The sequence below is a fragment of the Salvia miltiorrhiza genome, chromosome 2 (genome assembly GCF_028751815.1).
Source record: "Salvia miltiorrhiza cultivar Shanhuang (shh) chromosome 2, IMPLAD_Smil_shh, whole genome shotgun sequence".
Classification (NCBI taxonomy): Eukaryota; Viridiplantae; Streptophyta; class Magnoliopsida; order Lamiales; family Lamiaceae; genus Salvia; species Salvia miltiorrhiza.
The window spans coordinates 66867336-66888489 of NC_080388.1; the positions used below are offsets into that span (position 1 = coordinate 66867336).

At 37.2% G+C, this 21154-nt stretch overlaps 1 protein-coding gene across 1 annotated transcript; it reads right to left on the reverse strand.

Moving 5' to 3' along the window:
- Nucleotides 1-10308: 10308 nt before the first annotated feature.
- LOC131013199 (wall-associated receptor kinase-like 8) lies at nucleotides 10309-14792 on the reverse strand. Its single transcript, XM_057941264.1, has 4 exons — nucleotides 14080-14792; nucleotides 12852-13226; nucleotides 12575-12739; nucleotides 10309-11542 (listed from the first exon to the last, which is right to left on the reverse strand). The coding sequence occupies exons 1-4, from the start codon at nucleotides 14648-14650 to the stop codon at nucleotides 10386-10388; spliced, it is 2268 nt and encodes a 755-aa protein (XP_057797247.1). The 5' UTR covers nucleotides 14651-14792; the 3' UTR covers nucleotides 10309-10385.
- Nucleotides 14793-21154: the final 6362 nt, after the last annotated feature.

Below are 21154 nucleotides of genomic sequence, written 5' to 3' on the forward strand. Positions count from 1 at the left end.
TCGTAGGTAAAAAAGTGAAAATGTGAATAAAAGGTAAATTTTTTGTCATTTTTAGAAACGTGTCATGCTTTATAGAACAGATCAAAAAAGAAACTGTGTCATGTTTCGTGGAACGGAGGAACTATTTGTTTACCGCTTTTATCATATATTTTTCTCCTTCTCAATTTGAACAACACATATAATTAATGTTTATGATTCGCTAGTGGAATTCACTTTTTATAGAATTGTATTTTCTTTAGCAGAACCTTCCAAGCATGCCAAACATGACCGGTTTTAAAGTCAAAGTTGTTGAACTTTGCAAATATATATAGATGCAATGTGGGATATATAGAAGGGCAAATGGTTTTTAATACCCACTTTTATAATACATCTATCAAATCTACCCACCTATATAAAACATCTATGAAAAATACCCACTTCATAGTGAAATACCATTACTACCCTAACACTTAAATTCTCTTTATTTCCCATCTTTTGCCTAATTAAGCTTGACTAGTATATCGGCTGGAAACTTTCCTCGTGCCCGATAGGTTACTTCGGTAAACTGGGTCTGGACTGTGAGACAACGCCACGTACTGTTAAGCAAAAAATGATTAAAATTGGTAATTGTTCAAATTGATCCCGCGCTTCTCAAAATGGTATCAGAGCGGGTTTTTATAGAGGAATTATTTAATTTTTAATTTATTTTATTATTAACCCATGTGGGAGGAGACTCCATTGAAACTTTATGGATCCGGACGAGTGTCCGAGATGTGTACCATACAGGAACACTCTCCAACATTTGGAGAGCGAAATTACCCGTCTACTAGACGGACTCAACTGGAACAATCGAGCCCTCGTTACCAACGTACGACGAGGAGAAGAGGTCGAGATTATTCGTGATATTATCACGAGTATCCAATCCTACCATGAGAACCTCATGGGATTCGCCGCTACCAGAACGGCGATTGAACGAACCAGAGACGAGGCCCATCAGTCCCACGATTGATGGAACCAAAAGACAAGGCGGGAGTAGCTTTTCCAGGCTACCAGAAGATCGAGCCAATTTCTTCCGACAACGTCAACTTGCGGGAGATCCAAAAGACGGTGGAATATTATGGCGTCAAGCTGTATGATCTACCAATGGAGCTGAGCAGAATATCACTCCAACAAGAGGAAATACTAACCCTCTTGCGTGATATCCAGAAGAGGATGAAGGAAATTGAAAGGCGAAAACCATGTTCCGGGAAAATCCGGAAGCAATGGTCCAACGACCCGACGAATTCCCCTATATTTGATGCAGCACCCAAGGAGTTGCAGCCAGAGGATATAATCCGAATCATGAAAGGCAAATTTCATGAATAGCCTTGATCGAATCGGATTAGAAGATCTACAGGAGTTAGCAGAATCTTTTGCTAACCTCAATATGGTTGATCTAAAGATGAACCAAGGAGATGAGGTGCCCAAAAACGAGCCTCAAGAAGAAAGTTCGTCAAAAAGAGGTGGAGCTTCAGACGATGCAAGCCACTACCAACGAACCAAAAGACGCAGGCCACAGATGCGGGATACTCCTGTAGGGAAGGCCACACTTGAACCAATCCATCCATATGGATTGATTCTCAACCTCGACGAAGCCAGTTTCAAAGATTGGGAGGATCTCATCGATGAGTGGGCTTCAGCTTTGAATATCGTAGTCACCACAATTGAGTACGATAAAAAGGAGTTTGCCAAAATCTTCGAAGCAAGTTTGGCAGGAATGGCAAAACAATACTGGGAAAAAATCAACATCTCAGTAAGGGAAGAACTGTTTAATAGCACAAAACCTTATGAAATCATTAAGGAGGCTACTAAACAGATAAAGATCCATTTCTTGGGAATGGGTTTTTTCGAAGGATCTGCAGAAGAGAAGCGCAAGAAGTATCATCAGGCACTCTACAATCTTCGATTAGTGGTGCTAGAGCCAAAAGCTCTCGATGAATTTCTACGCCTTTATACCCTATATGTTCATATGGGGGTAGTTGATGATACAACCGCCAAGGACCTCTTTTTCACAAAGTTTCCAAGTCCCTGGAGGGAGATGCTCATCAACGAATACGTGTCACCAGGAGAATATCCTCTTGATAGTGCTTCAAGAAGGATGTCTTATGTTCACAAAAAGTTGTCCGAATGGTGCCAGAAGGCGGCGGACCTGAGAAATCTCAAGAAATTGAGAAGGCTCAACAAGAAATCTCCATTGATGTGCGATAACAGAGATTGGTGCTGAGCTGCTATATCAAAGGAGAAGCAGAAAGAAACATAGGTATCAACCCTATGAAAGAAAGTCCAGAAGAAGTTCTTGGAAACCAAGGACTATGTGGACCAGACAGAAGGCACGCTCATACAAGTCAGGCCAACGGAGCGGACCATCAAGAAACCGATTCTCAAACCAAAAGAGAATCCCGGCGAGAAAAACTTTCAGGCGTACTCAGGCCAAAGCAAATGAAAGTTTTAAGGATTGCAACTGCTGGTCGTGCGGTGCAAAGGGGCATATTTCAACCAATTGCCCAGACAACGAGAAAAGGCAGATAAGGAGATTCGAATCCACACCGGATATCGAAGATGCTATCTACCACCAGAAATTGATACCCGTGTATCAATTCGAAGATATATCCTCTGATGAGAGTATATATGAGCAAGAAGAAGTCTTTAGTTCTGAAGATTCGGGGATGTCCGATGGATCAACCGGAGACGAGTCAGACTAAAGAGGAACACGAGGTCCACCACATCCAGAAGGAGGATCAGAATGGATTCATTAGCCATTTTCTGATTCCACAGGAAGAGGTGGTGAACAAACTGGTTAAGAAACTCAATAGGGAATCCGGAGAGGTACAGACCTACCAAGGATTTTCTAATGGAAGATTGAATCGAGTTTTTAATAGCTTGATACCATCCAAGAGGAAGCATCATGTCTATTTCGGTGTCACTAACCGAGAAATGGCACTTCCAATGGAGATTACAAGTAATCAGGTGGAGATCCAGCTGGTTCCTGCTGAAGATATTAGGCAGGATCTTAAGAAAATGAAGCCAGAAGTCGCAAGTACGATGAAATGGATTCATATTGGAGCAATTCAGTTGGTGATCAAATCATCCCTATCCCCAGGGACAGACCAACCAATTGATGTCGCACTTTGCGACAAAAGAATCAGAGAAACTAGAGCATCAGTTCTGGGAGCTTTTTCGGGCAATCTCTATGCCAAAAGGATTATAACCGAGTACTATCCGCAGATCGCTTATAATCTACAAGATTCATCCTTCAGTCGAGCCCTGACCCTCTATCAGGACTTCAAAAGGAAGGAGCTTATGACAGATGGAAATAGGCCATACTCACTGACTTTTCAAGTCTCGTATGCCTTATCAAATTCCCATCACACGGAATTATTTCTGGGAAAGAAATTTATTGAAATTCCAGAAATATTCAAGGAAGTGGCCAAGGCGGTCAATCTAAACAAAGTGGCGACTCCTCAAATTGGGGAAATCGACATTGATATTGGAGATAAGCCGGTGCTTAGCCATACTCAGAGTCTCAGACTGGGAGCACCAAGGCTATCATTCCAAGGAAATAGGCTTACCTCAGGGCCTATAACAAGGAGCTTCTCTCAATCATACGAGAGAAGAGCAATCCAGGAAACACCAGCTCCAGACATGAGGGTTAAACTCAAATGTCCCGAAGGATGGAGACAAGTTTCCACAAAATTTGATACAACAAGCAGGGAAAATCAGTTTCCTTGTAGTTCGTTGTATTATTTGGCAAATCCAGGTGACAACCGATACATCGGAACTCTGGAGGTTGGAGGTTTTGAAATCCAGACCGAAGGCCAAGCCGGACAAGAAGCAGATGTCCTGATCTTAGGACGAGATTTCCTTGACAAATATAAACCATGGTCATGGAAATCAGGAAGAATGGAGATCACAATCGGGCGTCAAAGGTTGATGATCTAATGACAAGTCCATTCTCGATATACATCTCTGTTGGGATGTTATACGAGAAATTCAAAGCAGAATATTTTGCTGCTTATGTGGATTCGGGAGCAGGAATCTGTACAGCAAAACGAGGAGTCTTTCCAGCAGAAGTGGAAGAAGATCTACCTCGAATTGCAGGAAGGGATTTCTCCAAAAAGATTTTGCTTCTATCAAAGGGAGTAAAGCAAACGGAAATATTGATCGGTGGAGCAGGACAGACACCTTGGTACAAGGTCAAGACTCCACCAATTTATTTCCATGATACCGGAGCAGATATATTATTCGGCAATAATTTTCTGCAAAGCTTCAAGAGGTACATACAGGACAATGAAGCCAGGAGGCTAGTGTTCACAACCAATTGTGATCACAAAATCATTGTGCAAAGGCTCAATGGAGCTTTTCATCGTTCAATGCCAATCAAATTCCGCAGCAAGCGTGGTGATGATGGCAGACTCCGGCGACCTCAAATGAAGGATCAACGGAGATTCGGCGAGGTTTTGCTCAAATGCAGAACTGAGGGATTTCCAGATCTCTCCGAGGAAGAAATCCAAATCCTCAAAGTATCCCTGATATCACACCAAGATATCAAGGAAGAAGAACAGGTGTCCATTACCGACGTCAAAAGGAGAATCCAGAAGTGTTATCACGAGGATCCTCTGGCATGGTGGGATAAGAACCAACTCAGAGCAACCCTAAAAGTTAAAACTGGAAAGGAGCATGAGTTTGTTAGATTCAGACCTATCCTGATGAACCCTCAAGATCAACAGGATATGGGGAGTATAATCAAGGAACACCTTGATTTAAAGTTGATCGAAGAAGGAAGATCACCCTACAGCAGTCCGGGATTTCTGGTTCGAAATCATGGGGAGATCAAGCGAGGAAAACCAAGATTGGTCATTAATTATAAAGGGATTAATGACATTCTTGAGTTTGACGGATACTTTATCCCAAGCAGAGAACACCTTATTGACTGCATCAGAAGTGCAAGGGTTTTCTCAAAGTTCGACTGCAAATCAGGTTTCTACCAGATTCGCATGGAAGAAGGGAGTAAGAAGTTTACAGCTTTCTCAACCCCACAAGGACATTATGTCTGGAATGTCATGCCAATGGGGCTAGCCAACGCGCCTCAGATATTCCAAAGGAAAATGGATAATCTCTTCAAAGATTATTCTTCGTTTATGTTTGTTTATATTGATGACATCCTTATTGCATCAAAAAACATTCATGAACATGTCAGACATCTGGAGATTTTTGCCGATGTTTGCCAACAAGAAGGATTAGTGCTGTCAGAAAAGAAGGCAGTCATAGCTACCCAGAAGATGGAGTTTCTGGGGATCGAGATCGACGAATCCGGGATCATTCTACAAGAACACATTGTGGAAAAGGTCCAGAATTTCCCAGAAGATCTCAAGGAAAAGAGGCAGCTCCAAAGCTTTCTTGGAGTTGTTAACTTTGCAGGAAATTTTATCAAAAATCTTGCGGAGTACAGGAAAATCTTTAGTCCATTACTAAAGAAGGATGTTCCATTCATCTGGAAGGAAGAACATCGAGAGGGTATGAAGAAGTTAAAAGAGATTTGCAAGAATCTCCCAAAGCTTTCAATACCACAAGACGAGGATGATTTGGTCCTCTATACGGACGCGAGTGATTTCTGGTGGGCAGCAGTGCTCACAAAGATCACCCCATATGGAGAAGAACCTTGCAGATACTGTAGCGGTCTTTTCTCCGACGACGAGGCTGTGCGATGGCACATCAACGAGAAAGAATTCTTTGCAGTGCGGAAGGCGTTTAAAAAATGGCCGCTCTTCTTACTTGCTAAAAAATTCGTTTTGAAAGTTGATAACACTAACGTTAAAGCTTTCTTAACAAAAAAGTTTGAATCTAAACCTGAAAGGGCTAGATTAATTAGATGGCAAGCAGAATGCCAATATTATGATTATGATATTGTCGTTTTGAAATCTGATCAGAATGTTCTTGCAGATTTCCTTACAAGGGATGGAGCTCCCTGAAGCGGAGGCCATCGAGGCAATACAAGGGCAGCTCTTTGAAAGCTTAGAGCTGCTACAACAAGAGTGGCACAAATGTGTGCTGCACACTAAACAAGCAGGAAAGATACAAGCGGCTGATGAAGCCAAAGTATCTAGCCAAATCGATGTCTGTTTCATGAAGATGTTCAATCTTCAGGAAGCAACTGAAAAGCCGCTCTTGCGCGCTGTCCGTGAAAATCGGGCAAAAGCAATGCTTTCCGTACAGGGCGGATTACCTGTAGCAGGGGATTCAAGTACCCCTAGCCCAAGTCCTGAGAGAATGGCTTCACCGCCGGACGCTCGAGGAAAAGATGTTGTTAAGGGGTCACTCCCTGAACCAACATGTCAACCCTCCACCTCTGGGGTAAAAGAGGGAGAGATCAGCCTTAGGCCCATGACAGGCCAAGTTAAGGTTGATACTAATCTGATTATTTCTTCTCCTTCTTGGCAGAATTATCAAGACAGGTGGGAGAAACTTCTTACGAGAAGGGGCATTAATCCGGGAAATTGCCGGGTTGATGTTGCAGGAAAATATCCAAGGGTTTGGTTTACTCCAGGAGCCAATCCAAATGATGTTAAGGAATGGTATGAATTCGGGGCATTAGCTTCAGTTTATACCACTTCTCCGGCCTTCACCGAGATCAAGGGTCTACCCAAATGGATCCAGAAAACGGTGTTCGACACATGGGAGAACAACGAGTCCCTCAAAAGGGGAGATGTTCTGGAATTGTACTTCTTCAGTGCAGCTCCAGAGCCAGTAGGCAAAGGAGTCTACGAAGCCTTCCATTTCATTAAGCTTCGGAGACCAGATACAGGAGCCTTGAACCGAATCAAAGTTCCTGAGTTTAATGCCGCAATCGTCTCAACATTCACGGAGGATCAAATCTCCACGAGGCGAGCATGGGGTCTATGGGTCTGTCTCACAGAGATGGACAAAATGAAGTCCAGATTTAAGTTCTTTCAAAGCTCAGATCTGGGAACGTTCCTAGTTAACACAATGACAGGAACAACAACTCAGTTTGCTGAAAATTCTTTCGAGAATAAGAGGCAAACTATTTGGGAAAACAAGATCGCGGGGAGCAAAGAGACTCGTCGCAAATTCTGCAATATGGCTCATGTGAGCCATTGGATCGAGAGAATCTGCGACCAATGTTCGTCGCAGAAGGAGCCAGAATTCGGCAAAGGTTTCCTCCCGAAACCTGACAGAAGAAGGTTCCGGTCTGATGAACATGACGAGCGTCAGACACCAAAGGGAAGAACACCTCGGGCACCAAAGAAGTAAGGTGGCCGACAAAGCTTGGTGAATCATGTGATTCACAGCAAGGATCGCACCCACAAAAGAAACGACAAAAGTGGGTGGAAGAACAGGAGGACCACTCACCAAAAGCTTCAGGACAAAAGTGAGTGGAGAAGAAAAGTAGCCGGCCCCTACCAGCATTATCACAAGACGATAAAGCAAGGGTCCAGCACCATGTGAAGCCACTAACAAGTGTCGGCAATCAAGGCCGACAAAAGAAGGTGGATGTCATATTCAAGCAAGCTGGCCACGAAGAAGGAATCCGAGGCCAACAACCAAGCAATAATAGAGGGGTTCAAACCTCTATATAAACACAAGAGCTGGAGAGAAGAGATCATCGAAAAATTTCCACAACTTTCTCACACTACACACTCTCTCTTCAGAATCTATCTTTGTAATTTTAAATTTTCTGTTTTTCAAAGTTTTTCGTTTTTTGTTTTAGTTTCTTTTAATTTATGTACACAAGGATTAGCTACTATGAGTAGCTAAAACAAGTTAGTCTCCTCCATTGGGGAGTTTTTATGAAATAAAATTAAATTTTATATAATTCCTCTATAAACGCTTAGTTTTAGTCCAACTATTCCGGTTTAGTAAAAATATTTTCTTTTCATTTTTCAACAAAAATATTTGGAGTCGACACACAGTGAAGGAGGGAAACTGATTCCTGAAGGTGACCATTCGGCGAAAGCCGGAACACAGTGAAGGGAGAAGGTTGCAACCACCACTTGCGAGCGTGTGGTTGGACGAAGGCCGAGGAGGCAAGAAGTCCGTAAAACGCGATAAAAGCTCCGGAAGGTGACCAGTCGACAAAAGGTATACTGTTGATTTATGTTTTGAATTATTTAGAAGTTGTACGGAAGCATGTTGGGCCTGATTATGTCTTAATTGAATTATGATAATTTGAACATAAAACGGTTTATTGATGGATTTGTTGAGGATTTGTTGAGGGGTAGTTTTGGCATGAATGATGAGTTGGATATGGTTGATAGGGGTTTTGTGAAAGTGGGTATTTTTGATAGATAAGTTATGAAGGTGGGTATTTTAAATTTTGACCCTATATAGAATACTCTTAATTATATACACAACCCCATTTTACTCACTTCTAATTTAAAAAAAAAAAAAACAAAAAATATTAATAAATAAACTGTTTTGCCCTTGTAGCCCCCAAATTAAAACTTCATCAATTTGAAATCTATAAACATAAAAATACGACAAATAATTTCAATAAAACTTACAGTTCCAAATTAATATTAGAAACCTTCAAGAGATTCCTTCAAAAAGAAACATGCAAAAGAAAATTGAATCCTTGAAAAAAGAACATATATTTTCAATCGAATAGGTAGTCTGCACAAATTGCCTTTCTCTGACAACATTTATCCTATCAAATCATTACATACAAGGATGCACTTAGGTGAACACTGAATAGATACTTCTCGATTGTAAACCCGATGCAGAATAGGATATAGAAAGCTCTGATGAATTTGGGCTCTACCATCTTGTACCGCTAATTAGGCATCTGATTGTGGTAGAGAGCTCCAGCGAAAATTGGTTGGTCTAGAACCACCCGCACAACTTCTGAAATTCCACTGCTGGTGAATTTGCTAAAGCCCAAGTTGGAGAGGGCGTCACAGTGGAACGATCAAGAGTTTATATCGTCACAATTTTTGACGATTTCGATGTTGAATTGTCGAGGGAGGTCGTAGACATTGACTTTTTCGTGAGGGATTAACCAATTTCTCTTCCTCATTAATTAGGCATATCAATCATGGATAACTGAGGTATTTGATTTTCCAGTTCAATTTTGTTGGGGCTATATACATTTTATTGTATTCTAGCGTATTTTTGTATCTTTAGATTTTTAGTTATTAAATTTTTAATTTTGGAGGCTATAAGGGCGAAATACTACATTCATTAATATTTTTTAAAACTAGAGTCTACAATGAGTAAAATGGGGGCTGTGTATAAAATTACCCTTCTTTTATATCCTCTTATATTATTATTATTATTATTATTATTATTATTATTATTATTATTATTATTATTATTATTATTATTATTATTATTATTATTATTATTATTATTATCTCAAAATTTATTTTATGTATACTGTTATTATTATTATGCTCATTGAAAAAAAAATTAGGGCCCAAAAAATTACATCCCTTATATCATAACTCTGTCATGAAATAATTAGAAAGTCTAATATCATTTTTGAAAAAGTATAGGAATGAAGGTTTTGTTACAAGTTTAACTATTGTTAAGTGTCTTGCATCTAATATGAATATGCACATCTAGAAGTTTATGATGCCAATACATTTGAAGTTGGTGAAAATGTCCGATTTATATATACTTGAAAAGCTGAAGACAAAGATAGGTCTTTTTGAAATGCAGTTTACAGTCAATTATCACAAGTTGGAGTCATACCATGATGCATCTCACATGACGGTGGACTGTTACCTCAGACGAGAATCTTATTGCATCAAAAAGTCTAGCCAAAAACTTAGAACAAAGGCGGTATTGGGAAGCAACCCAATTTATTTTATTGCGTTTGTTGCTTAATGTTTTCTTTGATTTTGTTTTGTTTGTTCTTTATTTTCAGTCGCCGTGTTCCTCTTCCATACCACATCCACAAGATGACATGATTAAAGAACTTGATTAAAAATCCAGAAGACATCTTTTCCTTCTTTGAGTTTTTAGTTTATTTATTTCTTGTGTCTGACTACTGTGGATTAATTTGTAACTGGGTCCTTTTATTGTTTTTTAATATCTTGTTTGCTATTGTAGTTGATTTTTTTTTTAATAATCAATCTCTTAATTTAAGGCATGGTGGTTACACCAAATTCAATATTTAAGAAATTGAGTGCATTAACCTATTCTCTGTGGTTCAATCTTACTTATTCACTTGATTATTGACAGGATTGCAGGAATCATTTGGTGGTAAACGACCACCACCAAAAATTTCGTTACCTTAAAAAAAATACTTCTATTCGAAACCTTACACAAAGCTAAAATTTCTATCAATAGAACTGAAAACGACCCGTATAAATTATGTGATCAAATATTCAATTACATTTTATATTACTTTATATAATTTCAGAGCTAAATGTAAGTATACATGATGTTGATTCGTCACTGATACCACTAGTTGTCCATGCATACTCACCATCCGAAATAATCACGGATTTGGCTTTACAAACTCCATCTTCTTCAAGCATTATCAAGCTCTCCAATTCTCTTGCCACTTCTTTCATAGTTGGTCTCATTTTCCCCTTCCAATTCAAGCATCTTTGCGCAAGCCATGAAACTGCACTTAGCTCCTCATCTTTACCATGCCTCAGAACTTGCTCATCTAAAATTTTATATAAATTGTTTTCTTCCATAGATTCAAGAAAGCGCATCACTAGACTTCTCTCCTCTTCTCTTACATCTATCGGCCGTTGTCCTGTCAAAAGTTCGACAAGAACTACTCCAAAACTGTAGACGTCGCTCTTTTCTGTAAATTGGCTCGACTGAAAATATTCTGGATCAAAATATCCAAATGTGCCCTTCACCAATGTGGTCAGGTGTGTTCGATCTGTTGCCACCTCCCTAGAGATCCCAAAATCAGACAATTTAACGGTATATTTTTCGTCTAGGAGAATATTACTAGACTTGACGTCTCTATGATAGATAGGTATGGACAATGCAGAGTGTAAGTAGGCTAGGGCTCCTGCTATATCTGCTGCGATCTTCAGACGCATGTTCCATGAAACTTGAAAATGAATGTTGGGATCATGAATGAGATCGAAAAGTGTCCCATTAGGCACCAACTCGTAAACGAGGAGAGGCACATCAGTCTCCATACAACATCCCCATAATTTAACAACATTCTTGTGATTAACATGGGATAGTATCACAACCTCATTTATGAACTGTTCTAACTGATCCTTGTTGATAAGCTTCGATTTCTTGATGGCCACGATCTTTCCATCAGGCAACATTCCCTTGTAAACTGTGCCTTGCCCTCCTTGTCCAAGAATTCGGCTCTCATTGAAGTTATCAGTGGCTTTCTCTAATTCTTCTGCAGAGAAGAGTTTGGTTTTCCGAATTGTGCATTCGTTTGTTTGTTGCTGCAAGAGAAGGCCACCATTTCGTTTGAAGAATTTCTCTTTACGCATTTTGCTCCTTCTCTTACGTAATACTATATGCACCAAAATACACATTGAGAGGACTAGGAGAAATCCCATCCCGGAGCCCACACCTGCTTGTAAAATTACTCATCATCTTAGAATCAAGCTACAAATTAACCCATTCTGAAATAGGAATTGCGAACCATGAAATTGTCATGAATTCTATGAGTAACATGATGAATTCGATGTGAAAAGTGATGAATTCACAAAAATAAAAAATTCGCCCCCTATAGGATGCGAACCTAGGAATGAGAATAATTTATATTTTAAACCTAATCATATATATATATATATATATATATATATATATATATATATATATATATATATCAGCTTCAATGGAGGCCACTTTCCTATATAGAGAATAGAGACCAAATCAGAGCCATTGATCTCACGAAAATCAATAAATCAGATTAATCTGAATTCTTCAAGTTTAGAAAATCTCGTAAATTCCTCATTTTCCAATTTCGGGAACTAACGAACATTATCATGAACTTACGAACATACTAACATTCGTCGATGTGTTCGTATAAAAAACAAATGAACATACTAATGTTTGTCGATATGTTCGTATAAAAATAAATGAACATACAAATAAACATACTTATGTTCGTAAGTTCATAATAATGTTTGTTGGTTCCCAGAATTGGAAAATGAGGAATTTACGGGATTTCCTAAACTTGAAGAATTCGGATGAATCTGATTCATTGATTTTGGTGAGATCAATGACTCTGATTTGGTCTTCATTCTCTATATAGGGGGAGTGGTCTCTATTAAACTCTTCCCTATATATATATATATAGGTAGGTAGGTAGACGACGTTAACATCTTTTTTCCTATCGTGAAGTAATTATAGAAATCAATGTAAACTATTGATCTCGGTATGATGTATAGTTGTTACGTAAAGAACAATAATGTAAAAAACACAAATTAAAAGGTATATTAGTTTAAAATAAGCATTATTGTATGTTTAAAGAAGCATTAGTGTATATATAAATGATTCATAATTTCTATTGAGAATTTTTTTATGTACATGCATTGAGTTGTCTAAAAAAACATATAATTAATTAAAATAGTAACATAACATTTAAGTTGAAATTTACCTATGAAGACATGAATCATATTTGAGGGTATGCAGCCCTTGCCGTTTTTCTTTCCATCACCATTATACCCCTTTGGACAAGAGCAGTTGACAGAACCAATAGTGTTGGTGCAAATCGCATTTGCATCGCATGGATTAAGCTCATCACTATTACATTCATTAATATCTGCCTCAGAAAATAATACTATATCAGAATATTACACTCTACTGAAAATATCTTTATGAATGTGCAAAATGTGTATATGATAATTAATTAAGCAAAAGAAGCACACACTAACCTTGGCATCCTTCATTGTATGGATTGCCATGGTATCCTGGCTTGCAGCTACATAGGTATCCCCAATCAGTGTTAGCATCATAATTGACACAATCAGTATTTGCTTTGCATGCATAAGTGGAGGAATCCTTCTGAGCTTCACTGCAATTTTCGGTCCCAACCCTCCAGTCTAGGCGCACCACTGGCGGCGGCCCACTCAACACCCAATCATCATCTTGGGAGTTTATTGACTTATTCAAGTCCGAAAATGGATATAACCATACAGATTCATCGAGAGTTCGCTTTTCCACAACGAAGGCATAACTGCACGGGAAATACTTATCGCGCAACCATTTTCCACCTAAGTCACTTAACTGTGCTGCCAAGAACGTGGTGCCTGCCAGTGAAACATGCTTGAGTCAACCCTACACCTCATTGTTTACAAACAGGCCGCTTGAATGTTCAGTTATGGAAAAAATATTTATTAATTGATCATACCAAAACAATTCTTATTTTGTTAACTAGTTAGAAACGATCTTATCTGTAAATCAGAGCTAATTGTTAAAACAAAACTGTTATTTTTAGTTTTTTTAAAAAGGTGACTATATGTTACGGAAATTGAAAATGAGGACTATAACTTCCATTTTTTACATTTACACTCCTATTTAACAAATCAAAATGAGGACTATAGGCTATAGCTTCCATCATGACCCAAAATAGGAGTGTAAATATAAAAAATGGAAGCTACTCATTTTCAAATTTCGTAATTTATAATCCCCATTTTCAAATTCTGTAACATATAATCATATTTTTCAATTAAAAACGCTAAAAGTTAAGGTCCTGTTTTAACAATTAGCTTTGTAAATCATGATTGATAGATATGGTGAGGATTGATTTTCAAATGGAATAATGCTTCTTTAGGCTAATGCTTTTACCGTGACAATTTATGTATATGTACAATAACGATTCTTTTATAATTATATTTCATATATATATATATATTACAAAAATTCACATGAACAGACTAAGATTTGGTTTTCACTGAAACATAACACAATATAATTAATGCGCAATTATAGATAAAGCTACCAAAAGGAAACCAATCAGAAGATTGGCTTTATATATAACAAATGAAAGCAAGATCATGCATTTCCTTTTCCACAAAACCATAAAATAGTTGAGATGTTTATATCATCAGATAACAAGCATAACATAATTTATATAATTGAAAGAGATTCAAAATTTTGTACCTTTAGGTATGGGTGTCCGGCAACAACCATTGCCCGCCGAATACCCATTTTCAGTATTCGGGCAACTCCCAAACCCGTGAGGCTCACTCGTGGGGCAGTACGAAACGCAGCCGCCAGCGAAGACATTCTTGTTCTCTCCGAATCCGGCAACGATGTCTTCGCAGCCGATGGCAGTGAGCCAGTTCTTATCCGACATGGAGTACTGAGTGCCCGTCAAATCGATGGAGTAGAAACCGTCACGTGTGTTGTTATGCGGGTAGACGGACGTGTTAGTGTAGCATGTTGCAGCCAAGAGGTAGGGGTACTTGACCCGTATCTGAGTCTGTTTTATTTCCACGATTTCGAGCATGCGCACTTTGTTTATGTTGAGGTAAGGTGTTGAATGGTTTCTGGTTTTCTTGCATATGATGTTGAAAGATGGATCCATGGAGCATTTTGGCCCCACTCCGAATGGATACGAGAATTGCAATTTCCCGCATTTTTGGGGGCAACCGGCCGACGTAAGAGTTAGAGAGAGAAGCAAGAAGATGAAGTGAAGGAGAGATAATGGGAGAGGCGTGCTGCTTAGCATGTTTGGAATATTGGATCAAAATTTGCAAGAATAGTTACAATCTTCAATGTTGAAAACATTTGTTTATATATAGTAAATTTTGTGTTGGATTATTTGCTGTAACGCGGTAGGGTGATACACGCTTCTCCGGCCGCATATAAAATCTGCACTAAGAAAACAAAGAGTTGTTTCCTAAAAGTGGACGGAAAGCTCTTTTCAGACTCTATGTTGAAATTAACATTTTATTGAAAATAATTTTTACTTTTAGTTTATAAGTCTCTTCTGATGCTTTTGATAAGAGAAATGTTGTTTTGCCCACATTCATTAAATCATAATGTATCAGTTGATTGATCGGTCAACTCTTGCAATTGATAGTCATTTATTCATAAAAAAGTAATACTCCCCCGTCCAACAAAAATAGTTTATTTTTATCATTTTAGAACATTCATAAAAATTAGTCATTTTTCACTTTTGATAACTTTCTATCACATGATGGGCCCTTATCTCTACTCACAATACATTTAATTATCATTATCAATAATATTTTTTTAGTGAGAACTTTTCTTCACTCACAATAAATTAACTCAACCATTTTATTAAAAAACCGTGCCATCCTCTTTTAAGACTATTTTTTGTGGATGGAGAGAGTATTAAATTTAGATGGTATGTATATAATATACTACTCCCTTCACCCACCCATTTATAATGACACAATTTTCTTTTGAATTAAATGTATGCAAAATCATAAACTTTAATTAGTCGAAATACTTTGTTCACGAATTTTAAAAATTTCAATTTATATCAAAAATTCACATTGTTCAATTTTTTCACTGTTTTCATCTCCGATGACCGTAAAATTAACGTGACACTGATTTGAATTTAATTTTACACGTAACATTGATGTGGACTTAATATAATCTATAATAAATTAACCCCTAAAATAATAATCTATCGGTCCCTAAATCACCAATATCCTTTTTCCCTGAAACCATTTTGCCCCCAACGGCCACACGCACCAGAATCTCATCAGCAGCACTACCCTCACTCCCTTCTTCCTCTCGCGGGCCTTCTCTTGCACCTGCTCCTCTCAGAAATGTCGCTCTACCGATCTCTTCCTCCTCCTCCTCTTGCATGCCCTGTAGATAGGGATGGCAATCGGGTACAACGGGTACGGATAGTGACTATCCATACCCATACCCACGAACTAAATGGATAGTGGTTGCTACCCACAAACTATCCATGGATATCAAATGGTATCCAAACCCGCTACCCGCGGATACCCGCTACCCGTCGGGTATCCGCGAAATCCGCTATCCGACGGGTATCCGTCACCCACTATCCGACGGATACCCGCTATCCGTCGGATACCCACTATCCGTTGGATACCTACGAAATAGAATTTAAATATAAATTTACAACAAATTTAATAGAAAAAAAAATCAACACAAATAGCATAGTTCAAATCCACAAAGAACAATGTTTAAATTCATCAACTAAAATATAAAATCCAACAAAGAACAATGTCTATAATTGCTCGACAGTAGAAATAGAACCCTCTTCATTGAACTCTTTTCTTCATCTTCAAGACAAGTCCAAAAGCTTCCATTCTTTTCTTGACCTATGAAATAAGCAATTATTTACATTAGATATATGAAATAAAAGATTAATTATAATTATAAATTTACATACCTTCAAGTTGATTTCGTAGCCAATTTTGAGTACACATTAATGCTTCTAATAGCTTTGGTTTGAGACGACTGCGATGCTCACTTAGAACCCTCCCACTAGTGCTAAAAGCTTATTCGGAAGCCACTGTGGTGATTGGGACATCAAAGATATCACGAGCTATGAGGCGAAGTGTGGATAATGTGTTCCAGTCACCTTCCACCAATTTTATTCAAAGCCCATATTTTATAGAATTTTTTGTGGATAATTGACGGGTAATTGGCGGGTATTTTTCGTGGGTAAACGGGTTTCGCGGGTATGGATAGTAAGTATCCAAACCCATACCCACGAACTAAATGGATAGTGAATTGCACCCACGAAACTATCCGTGGATATCAAATGGTATCCAAACCCACCCTAATGGGTTCGGGTTTTCGCGGATATCCGCTACCCGCGGGTAGATTGCCATCCCTACCTGTAGAGCCTGATTTCCTGGCTCCTCTTGCATCATCAACAGAGGTAGTCCACACGTGCCCTAGTGTGAATATGCGAGTAGGTAGGCTATGCTCGCCCTCTGATCTTGGTTCTAGGGTTTTTGTGATTCATATAATGTGCTCAGGTTGTAGTAATAATTATATGTAAGCACGCCTATGATTCATTATGAGTCCAAAGTTTTTTTAGGGCCATAACTTTGACTGTTTTGTGAGTGTAGGACAATTTTTTTCGGGCTTGTAATTGTAGGACAAATTTTCAAAAATTGAGCATTAATAGGACAAATTGAGCCCGAAAAATCAATTTGTCCTGCAATTGCAAGACCAAAAATTTTTGTCCTACATTTGCAAAATGACTAAAGTTACAGGCCTAAAAATAAGAGAGAGAAGATAGATTTTTTTTTAAAATTTTTAATCTTTAAATAAATATAACTTTTACAATTCAAATCAAATATTTACATAAAATATGTCAAATTAAAGCTCTTATTGTGATCTTTAATTTGATATGCATATTACATATTTTATAATTAGTCAAATTTTACAATTTTAGAAAGAAATAAAATGAAATATTTAAAAGATAAAACAAAATTAAAAAATATAGTTTATAAATAAACCTTGAATTTTATTATAACTCCAAATTTCCCACTCAAATTGAAATCTTGTCTTTTTATGGGTTATTTTATTTTCTTTTTTCTTCCCCTATATTTTCTTTTCTTGCGTGGCCAAAAATTTAATATCTTGCCACTCCAAAATTGCCACTCAAAATATTTAATATGCATATCAAATTAAAGATCACAATAAGAGTTTTAATTTGATATATTTTATCTAAATATTTGATTTGAAATGTAAAAGTTATATTTATTTAAAGATTAAATTTTTAAAAAATTCTTTCTTCTCTTTTTTTTAGGACCGTAACTTTGATCATTTTGCAAATGTAGGACAAAAAATTTTGGGCTTGCAATTGCAGGACAAATTGATTTTTCGGGCTCAATTTGTCCTACTTATGCTCAATTTTTGAAAATTTGTCCTATACAATTGCAAACCCGAAAAAATTTGCCCTACATTTGCAAAACAATTAAAGTTATGGGCCTAAAAAAACTTTGGGCTCATTCATTGTGGTGTTTGAAGTTTCAACCATTGGGGTCTTTTTAACACCCATTGGAACACTGCGAGTCGCTGGTGGTGGCAACGACGACTGCGTGAGGTGTAATTTATTTTTTATTTTATTTATGTACTTTCTCCGTCCATAAAAAATAGTGTATATTTTTGTCATTTTGAGACGTCTACAAACATTAATCCATTTCTATCTTTGAATTTTTTTATCACATGGTGGACTCATTTCTCCACTCACAATACAATTAATTGTCATGATTAATTAACACTACTTATTAAGTGAGACATTTTCTCGACTCGCAATACAGTCAATTATATTTGTTAAAACTCGTGTCGTCCTCTTTTAATTAAGATTATTTTTTGTGGAAGTATTATATAAATCAAAGTTATTTCATTTCATACTATATTATTAATTTGAAATTCGTCACGTCAAATTTGAATTTTGCCACGTAAGATTCGATTTAAAGAAATTTAATTTCACCTGAAATTTTAAACAAAATAAAAAATTGTGTATTTAGAGTTAAAAAAAATCTTATACTCCCTTCGTCCCACTCTAATAGTCCTATTTTCATTTTTGGAACGTCTCACTCCAATAGTCCTGTTTCTATTTTTAGTAATGATTTTATACTACAAACCATGAAAAAACTTAATAAGAGGGAGTGACATCACTTTTTTACCATTCACACTCAATATTTTTTTCTACACTCTCAATACACTTAATAACATTTTCTTAAAACTCGTGTCACTCTCTCCTACTATGTTTTTTCATGTGTAGAGGGAGTACTAAACTTCAAGCATATATGCAAATTATTGTTTATATTTTTTTATAAATCCACTACATATAGTGGTCAACCTTTTGCTTGTAAATGCGATCAACTTAGTTGTTTTCAAACTAACTGGACAAAACATCTTTATTGCAGTAATTATTAGTATAATTAAAGTCAAAGATGGCGTGTTAATTAATGGGCTTGTGTTGTGCATGCATGGACTCTATAAAATATAAGGTAAAACTTTGTTCAAGGCAGAAGATCATATAAAAAAAAAAAAGGACAGAAGGTATTGAGAAATGAATTTTCCTCTTGTGGGTGATACGATGTGAACTTTTGTTTGTGATATTAAGCATATATGAGGCGATAGTAGGAAGTGTGAAGACTCGATTTCTGGGAGCTGATGCTATGCTTTCTCAATATAAGGAGGCCTTCATTAAACTCGCTATTTCTCAGCGCATATTGCCGATTAAATGGATGTTGATGTCGCCTTCAATGGTGTTGGGATCATGTCCGGAAGGTGCATGGTGATGGCATCGAGTCAGACGGTGGGGGTATATGGCTGAACTCCACGCTATGATGATTGGCATCGGCGCGTTGGCCCGATTGTTTTTTTTTTTTTCTGATTCTATTTTGGCAATCCATGTGCTACATGAAACACATAACTAGCTAGGGGTCTGATTCTTTAGTGATGATTTATGGAAAGTTTTTGAACTTGCTAGGAAGCATATCGTGATCGATTTCTGCTATATACGGCGTGAAGCTAATATGGTTGCACACGAGTTAGCTAGACTTGCTACGAGTTTTTAAGATGTAATGATCTTGAAGCATGATTTTTTTCATCATGGCTTCTCGCTATTGTTCATTCCGATATTAATATATAGTCATCTTTCCTTTAAAAAAAAAAGTATTGAACATTCTACAAAATATTGTAAGATATAATTAATTAGCAATAAATTCTTAGAATGAATATTAACAATAACTATATAAATTCTTAAATCATAGCGGGATATGTATATCTACGTGATGGTGATGGTGATGATGGATGATGCATATAGTACTTTTTGTCGCTGGTTAAATGTCCTTGACTATTAATTAAAAATTACAAATAGTTAAAAAGTAATTAATCTAAGACGATGTGTGTTGTTAAACTTATCTACACTTCTTCAGAAGTTTCCAGAAATATGGGCTTCTTTTCCCTGCAAGAAGAACTACTCCAAAGCTATAGCTACTCATCAGGATCGAAACATCCAAATGTCCCTAGCTAAACTTGATTTTGAGCATTAATTTTCTACACTAGCTAGCCAACACACACAATATATTGTGCCCTTTTTTTCTCTGTTGTGATGCTGACCATGTGCATTCACTTTCTTCAAAAACTCTCACCTCCTCGAAATCATCTTTAGAAATGAAGGAAGGCATTTGACATATCCAAAACTCTCCAATTGGGTACCCACTTCTTTCGTAGATAGTCTCATTTTCTCTTTCAAATTCAAACATCTTTGTTCAAGCCTACCAACTGACTTGCAGTCTGCTGCAATTTTCAATCGCATGGGATCATGTATGAGATATATAAAAAAAAAAGGAGTATCATTGGGCATGAACTGGTAAACAAGAGGAACTTCAGTCTCCAAACAACACCCCTATGATTGATTTGTGACAATATCACCACCTCATTTGTCAACTGTTCCAAGTGTTTCTCTTCAACCAACTTTGATTTTTTCATTGCCACAATCTTAGCATCAGATAAAATTGCTTTGTAGACTATGCCGTGCCCTCCTGTCCAAGAACTCGGCTTTCATTGAAGTGATCTGTAGCTACCTCCAACTCTTTTGCAGGGAACACTATTGTTTTTCCAAGTGTGCTTTCATTTGTTTGTAGTTTCAAGAGAATGTGAAATAATATGTAGTGAAGTTTATTCACAACCCAAGATCAAAACCGGAATGAAGGAGTCAAGGATGAGCTTTAAAGAATGAAAATAAACAAAAGATAATAGCAGTTGGAGGCAAAAAAAATTGTAGACATACGAAAGGAATTTTAAATTTTGTTTATATATAGTAAATTTTGTGTTGGATTATTTGCTGTAACGCGGTAGGGTGATACACGCTTCTGCGGCCGCATATAAAATCTGTACTAAGAAAACAAAGAGTTGTTTCCTAAAAGTGGACGGAAAGCTCTTTTCAGACTCTATGTTGAAATTAACATTTTATTGAAAATAATTTTTGCTTTTAGTTTATATGTCTCTGATGCTTTTGATAAGAGAAATTGTTTTGCCCACATTCATTAAACCATAATGTATCAGTTGATTGATAGGTCAACTCTTGCAATTGATAGTCATTTATTCATAAAAAAGTAATACTCCCCGTCCAAAAAAAAAATAGTTTATTTTTGTCATTTTAGAATATTCATAAAAATTAGTCATTTTTCACTTTTGATAACTTTCTATCACATGATGGGCCCTTATCTCCACTCACAATACATTTAATTAT